At 45.6% G+C, this 7872-nt stretch overlaps 1 protein-coding gene across 1 annotated transcript; it reads right to left on the minus strand.

Moving 5' to 3' along the window:
* Nucleotides 1–2614: 2614 nt before the first annotated feature.
* On the minus strand, nt 2615–7047 carry LOC135830796 (mucin-5AC-like). Its single transcript, XM_065343008.1, has 3 exons — nt 6662–7047; nt 5274–5783; nt 2615–4832 (listed from the first exon to the last, which is right to left on the minus strand). Exons 1-3 carry the CDS (start codon nt 6735–6737, stop codon nt 3592–3594), a joined length of 1827 nt encoding a protein of 608 aa, XP_065199080.1. The 5' UTR covers nt 6738–7047; the 3' UTR covers nt 2615–3591.
* Nucleotides 7048–7872: the final 825 nt, after the last annotated feature.

Consider the following 7872-nt stretch of genomic DNA (forward strand, 5'->3'; position numbering starts at 1 on the left):
TTGGGGCTCCTCTTGTGGTTTGTACGTGAAGTTAGTGGGTTAAAGTGAGGGCTGCGTCCAACCAGTCGCCGTGGATTCACAGGAAGCGTGAGTTTCGAAATCTGATAAAACATAATCATGTGAACGGTCGCTGTTTGGATGTCGACTGCGCCAACTGTTGGCCATGAGTGAGGAGAGTTCTTGGTTCGAGTCCAGCGGGTGAGAGTCAATTGTTTCGTCACACCTTTCTAGTTTGCAACTTTCCCGCTAACTAATGAACAGGTCCGTTTTTTCGTATTTGGCAGTGCTGTAACTCGGGTTGCTCTATGCGGATAGCAGTGTTTACTGTTGCAGGGTAGTGCTGCAAATAGTGGCATCACTTATCAGTTATCACAATGGCACAGCAAAATGCAGTGCGTTGAAGAAAACTAGTAAACTGTTTTATAGTGATCCTGACATTAGCAGGGTGGTATCATCTACAAACTTGTAGAATCTTACCTGTTGCTCCACTGTGGGTTGGTATCAATACGAACACACCAACGGTAAACACCACCATCAGCAGTCCGCTGTGCATTGTCACCACTAGCTGGTATCGTTGTTCCTGCAAATATATATATCTTTCAAGACACCGTCATAGGGTAGGACATGTGTGCTTTAGAAAAAACGCATGAGAAAATTCACTTGAGCAGGAGTCTTTTGTTGCTGAGCAGTGTGCTAATATAGCTCTGCTGTGTGATAATCGCGATCTAAATGAAGTTTTGAACGAAATGATGCCCGAGTGTAATGAGACTTGCAGGTCTGATGAAGCATTGCTGACTACTCTACCAGCGACCTGAGCTACGGATTGTGTTCTAGGATAGTCTGTAGTGCGGTGTACAGTGTGCAGTGTGCTGACTGTTTGGCTCGGGCCTTTACTCTCCAAGCCACTTGCTGCATTCGGAAGCAAACAGGCCACCGCTACCGGATGATTATATTCGTACGTATACATCAACGTAGAAGTACAGCCACTAGCGGTAGTTAGTGATGCTTCCAGAGGATGTTCAACATCTTGTTGTTGCTGCTGTTGTGGCTGTTTTTGATTTTGTTGTTGCTGTTGTTTGAAATCTTGAAATCTTTTATTCTCAGGATGCTGTGGCCAATAAGAGAAACTGTTGTTGTTGTTGTTGTTGTTGTTGTTGTTGTTGTTGTTGTTGTTTATGTTATTTTACATCGCATGGCAAACGGGCAGTTCTGCCCAATATTATGAAAGCGATGACAACCAGTAAGAAGAGTCATTGTTGTTGTTGTTGTTGTTGTTGTTGTTGTTGTTGTTGTTGTTGTTGTTGTTGTTGTTGTTGTTGTTGTTGTTGTTGTTGTTGTTGTTGTTGTTGTTGTTGTTGTTGTTGTTGTTGTTGTTGTTGTTGTTGTTGTTGTTGTTGTTGTTGTTGTTGTTGTTGTTGTTGTTGTTGTTGTTGTTGTTGTTGTTGTTGTTGTTGTTGTTGTTGTTGTTGTTGTTGTTGTTGTTGTTGTTGTTGTTGTTGTTGTTGTTGTTGTTGTTGTTGTTGTTGTTGTTGTTGTTGTTGTTGTTGTTGTTGTTGTTGTTGTTGTTGTTGTTGTTGTTGTTGTTGTTTTTGTTGTTTTTGTTGTTGTTGTTGTTGTTGTTGTTGTTGTTGTTGTTGTTGTTGTTGTTGTTGTTGTTGTTGTTGTTGTTGTTGTTGTTGTTGTTGTTGTTGTTATTGTTGTTGGTTTGCTTTAGAACCCGAATAGACTATTGTTATCTTACAGAATATTCAAGAAGTTTTGTTTAGTGTTTATTTGAATTCGGAGAGCTTAAAAGTACAGGTGAGTGACACAGTGCAGGTATGCAATAAATTGATCATTATATTCTACTTGTCGTACAAAATGTGTTTTTCTTATAGGACCCACTCACGTGACCTACCAATACAGCCGAAGTCGCTGCTACTTCTAAGCGGATAGTGGTAACCCTCATGCAGACGTGTGAGTTGTTGTTCAATGTGATAGCGCTGTGCACAGCTGCTGGCTTTCAGCGTCTGTTTAGCTACACTCAATGGGCGACTCCTGCTCAAGCTGCTATTTTGGGCTTCACGAGGTGTTGGTTGCGCTGTAAACAGTGCGTAATTGTTAGCCTCTATCCCTAGTGCTATTTGGGTTGCGTGAGCGCTATACAATGTAGTGCGACGTGCTATCTTAATGTCTGTGGGGCCACCTTTGTAACATAGCCAGTAGTTTCGGTTCCAATTGGGTGCGGATGCAGTACTCCAGTCTTTGAACACAATCGTTCTCAGCCTACGGAAGCTCAACTGGTGACGGAATTACCCGAAACACTGTGTAATGAGCGGGGAATGGGGAATTATTGCAGGTTTTCTTAGTCGAAGGTTCTGTGGACTTCTTGTGTGCTCTTGTTGGCGGTCGTGAGTCAGTCAAGTGTCAAGTTCTGCAGGAGCAAGGCGACATGAGGGATGGGTTCGTAGGGAAGGACTGTGAGGGGTTTGGTGGGGTTTGGGGGAGCAAGGGAGGGAAGGAGTGGGGTAGGAGAGAGATATAGAGCGATTGAGAAATATAGGAAAGAGGGACGGAGAGAGACTTAGAGAGAAACATCCAATCATCATTCCAGCACATGTGTGTCGCACTGTGAGTTCAATTGATTTCATAACAGTGATGAAGTATGGAGAGTATCATAATCTACCATTTGAGCCTTTGCATTAATTGTATTGAACAATGGCACAATTGTGTTTAATGTGCCATGCACACGATTGAAGACAGGTTTTGAAGCCATTGCAAGAGTCGCCAAATTGAAAGAACATGGTGCAGTGCTATCTACCATTGGTCTTAAAATGCCACATGGCCTGGTTACGGCAGAAATGTATTCGCCACCCTACTGTACTGAAGGTGCAAGTTGGCTGCCTGATCATGTAGACTAGGCAGTCAGCAGAGATATCAGATATCACTCCAAGGAAAACTTCAATACTACTCTAGCCAGAAATACTAAGAGACGCTATAATATAAGCTGTTACAGAGGCGTGGATCGGTGTAACGGGAAGGCACATCCGTACGCCTAAAGAAACGTGCGGGATCCAATCGACACAAATTAATTGATCTGCCACAGTTGTCCAGACATCCAGATAATCATTGGCAGAACAGCAATGAGTCAAGTCAACAACACTAAACTAGTATAATAGGCACTGGTGTCCATGATCATAATTTGGTGATAGGAAGGCATGTGAAAGAGTAGACGATTCGGAGTAGGCCTTTGTAACCCGAGGCGTGGTTGATGGTGAGACTGTAGCCGCAGCAACTGTGTCGGAGGTAGTCCGTAGATTAGTAACGGCAGACGATGAGACTCTCGTGGAGGCGGTCGATGGAGTAGCGCTAGTAGTTGCTTGAGGTACTATGGATGTTTTCGTTAGAGGAGAGGTTGTACTGCGCGTAGTAGGGTGAAATGCAGTAGTGGTTGGACAAAAAAATCATAATTATATCACGTGCTTTGGAATCAATAGCCTCGTTGGTCGCTTATCCGCAGGGGTATTTGCGTCGTGAATTTGCTGCTCTGGGCGTTGTTGTTTGTTGTATTAGGATCTGAGGTGACTGGGTACGTTAGAATTGAGTAGTTGGTCAAGCTTCAGGAACAGCATCGACGCAGTCACTCACTAGTATAGGAGTGTAAATAACTTGTGTGACGGGAGCAGACGCTGTGCTGTATTCCAGTGAGCGGGCGGTATTGCAGATAACCAACGTATCATCATCAGGCTTGGCGTCAACACGGGATTCCCCGCTGGCAAGGTCGCGGCTATGGGGAGCAAGACCTTCGTAAGGGTAGCGATATGCTCGTGTACGCTTAGATAGTAGCGTGTAGTGACGTTCTTGCGCATCAACACAGGAATTAGCAGTTGTCTCCAGATCAGCATACAGCGAATCTTGGGTTTGTTCACTATTATTAGCTGGTGCCGTGGACGACTGCGCATGGACAAATTCCGACATGGTGCCATTAGTCATGGAACAGGACTTGGGCGTGACGTTCGCGCTCATCGAGTCTACAGCGTCAATATAGTATGGACCCTCGGACGTGTCAGTTGCTACTTGGCGGCATTGTTCGGGGCGGGCTGTAGCAGGCGGAGGTGGTGTTGGAGTCTGCAAGCCTACCGCTTCTCTTTTTTCTTGTCGAGAGTGGCCGCGTGCTGAGAGAGATTCGCGCTTCATTCGATACAGAAGTACGAGTAGAATGGAGAGGGTGAGAAGAAGCAAGGGAATATTGAAGCCCATAGTAAGTCCGCTTGATTGCCCTGTCCCGGGAAGTATTATGACCCTATCCACCGCTTCTGTAGCACTTGGTGATCCACGCTTGGATGATCCTGGCGGTGGCGCACTTGCATGTTGTGAAGATCCAGAAACTAAAACTTCCGTTGAGGTTTCACTGGCCGATCTATATTCGAATGTGTTCGGTACACTGAACCCCAAACTAGCATCAGTTGGGTTTCGTGATAGGAAGGCATTGGAAAGAGTAGACGATTCGGCGTAGGCCTTTGCAACCCGAGGCGTGGTTGATGGTGAGACTGTAGCTGCAGCAACTGTGTCGGATGTAGTCCGTAGATTAGTAACGGCAGACGATGAAGGTCTTGTGGAGGTGGTCGATGGAGTAGCGCTAGTTGCTGCTGGAGGTACTATGGATGTTTTCGTTGGAGGAGAGGTTGTACTTCGCGTAGTAGGCTGAACTGCAGTAGTCGTTGGACACGTGTAGTTAGATGCAGTACCACAATAGTATTGGTATTGACTTCTACCAGTTGCTCCCAACGCAGGACAGCTTTGATAGAGCGTCTGGCAGTTGTCACATGTAGCCTGGTTGCACGCACTGGATGCTGCAGAAATACATGTAAGGGCAAAAATTGTCGGATTATGATGAGAAATCCGTGATGGAAACAGATTTGACACTTTACTAAATGTTTGACAAAGAACACATCTTCAAAATTGCAATCCTCAAGACAGATCACGAGGTCACCTTGACTTCGGTGCATTCGAGTCGAGGAATCTAAACCCCATAGTAATCAGCTAATTTGAGCACCCTTATTAGAACGAAATACATTGTGGCCTTTGTCACTGCTGCATTTGCTAAAGTATTCTCTCTAGCATTTTACTATTGCTCGGCTTAGAGGTCTAAGATGGGAACCGAGTACAATTTAACATGAGTTGTGACAGTTGCTAGTGTAGCGTTCAAGCATGCCTGATAAATGTACTAATCACACCTTGCCACTGTTCGGGGAAGTAAATGAGTAGAGAGTACGGGAATGAACGGCACTTACCACGGACGGTCATCGTGACAGGAGGCTCCAGCGCAGCACCATAGGGAAACTTCTGTAAGACATCTGGTGTACTGCCTTGCAGCATTACCCAGGCGACTTGCGGCCAGATAGCTTTTAAATTCAACTGGCATCCGGTTTGCAGAGTCATTCCAATGATAAAAGCTTCTGTCGCACTGCTGTTATGAGATACGTAGTGGTCAAGGCCCACCCCGGTCCATGTAGCAGAACCCATCTTGTGTGTACTAGGTGGAATGCGTTCAGAGGCAATCTGATACTTTCCCCCATGGAATTCCTTCAATAGCACCAACATCGGATTGCACGACGTTTGAGCCACATCTGCCGTAATATCGATCTGGACAAATGGACAGCTGCTGTAGAAGGATATGTTCGGGAAAGGAATAATTGTCCGCGGTTGGAGAATTGGTCCCACACCATGCGCACTTTCCAGCTTCATATGATTGTCAATGGTCAGATTTCCTGGACTTTGTGACAATGTGCATGGCGCCGAGACTGCAAGGGGGAGAGAGACAGGTAGTAACATTCCCACGCAAAATACACACACGCATATGAACAAACTTTCACATAGACGTTGTTCTTGGTTGGAAAATGTTCAAGCACCAGGCGCACGTGTCAGCTTTATTATGGTTATGAATGGTCAAATTAATTATTTCCTCGACTTTGTGATGATTTGCACGCTGAGGATACTGCAATATGGATATAAACACGTTGAAGCATTCCCACACCAGCAAACCAAGCGGACTGACACACATGCTCATTATTTACCCGGATGAACACGCTCGCTCAAGCACTCCTACAAATACCACTCCCCTCCCCCCCCCCACACACACACGCACAAAAAGTAATAATTATGCACTTGCTCAGTGCTGGGAAGTAGAAAAGTAGGCAGGTTCAGGTGCTAATCCAGCTCAGAAGTATGCGTAGTGAAGCGTTCGATACCAAGAAGAAACATTAGCCACAAAGTCTATAATAAACGACCATCACTGCATCAGTGTTAGACAGCATCCCGCAATGTGCTCTCCGCCGACCCACTCAGCCTGTAGATCACTAAGTTAGTATAGCGAAACAACTTCGTCGATAAATAAATATTGGAAAACCTCTGTCGGACATTGAAAATGTGGGTGATTGGACACTTTCCACATATTCTTTTCTTTATTTCCTCGAAGAGACCCCAACGGATCAATTCTCCTGGTTCTAATGGGCTGTACCTCGACACGCTCAGCGGGGATGTCATTCGGCTGCAGCAGGACTGGTTTGCAACATTGATGATCACATTGCAAACATTGATACGGAGTACACTAAGCACCCTTGTAATTTAGCCATGTTTGTGCATGGTGAGGGCAAAACTACACGCACTTGTATCATCTTACCTGCTGCTCCACTGTGCCATGGTATCACTCCGAAAATACCTACGATGAATACCACTGTCTGCATTCTGCATTTCATTTTAGCCACGTGCAGGCGACAGGCCCCGTGCCAAGGAACTTATCACTCAAGAGTCTTTGAAAGATAGGAAATTTCACAGCCTAGAAACTGACTGGAGGATGTACCGTGATAACTACCGTCGTGGCTTTCTCTATCCAAAGCAAAAATTTAGTTCGAGACCGTATCAACAAAACTCCCAGTTCACACTGTATTGAAGTTGTGATCGCATGTGCGGACTGGTGCTTAGCCAGGACACAATCAACATGACAACATGGAGGGAGAACGATAGAAGACGGGCATTGCCACACCGAGTCTCTCGGTAAATCGAGATCATTAGCCAAGTGATGGCTGCGAACAGGCTGGCTGAACGTAAAAAAGGATGTGAAGCGAGAGCATGTGGAGAGCAATAGTGCAACCGGGAGCAGGCTAGAGTTCGACAAGCCTGCATGACTGAGAGCTACACAGTAGCAGGTCTTGCACTTTAGCAGGACATTGCTCACAACGCTCAAGCTGGCGGCCGTAGGTGCTAGATATTATTGCGCTCTAGTGTAGCAGGATATGAAACTCGAATGATGAGATGAGACGTGCGCGTCTGGCAAGGACTTGCTCACTACTCTACCGGTGATCTGGCAATAGGGCTTGAAAGTGCTACGTCACTCCATAGCAATGGCATAGCAACAATTTGAAAAATTCGAAAACTGGATCCAGGTGGATCCAGTTTTGTATGGATCCAAGCACATTTCAAGCGGTCTCACTCACAGCAAGGTGATGTTGCCAGTGAAACTGACTGATTTGGCTAGTGGGGGCGGGGTGACAACTGGTGGAGAAGTAAAAGTTGCACCTGCATACGACATGAGTGGGTTGCTATGCACCCACATACTGAGGCAATAGCAAAGTTACACCTTAGTGGATCCAAAATAGAAATCTGATGTCAATTTACTACTCCCAGGCCGTTTTTGACGTCATCACTTTCAAGCCCTATAGTTAGCTTATGTGTTCCGAAAAGGCTAAAATGTGGTCAATGTACACGGTACATTGCCAAATGTTCCGCTGAACATTTCCTCTACACCACTACATTCGAACGCAAACAGGACAAGGATACCGGATCATTCCATTGTTGCCGTGAACCACATGAAGCACGAAGCAAAAAGAGTAG

This window comes from Sycon ciliatum, unplaced genomic scaffold (genome assembly GCF_964019385.1).
Source record: "Sycon ciliatum unplaced genomic scaffold, ocSycCili1.1 SCAFFOLD_1842, whole genome shotgun sequence".
NCBI classification, from domain to species: Eukaryota; Metazoa; Porifera; class Calcarea; order Leucosolenida; family Sycettidae; genus Sycon; species Sycon ciliatum.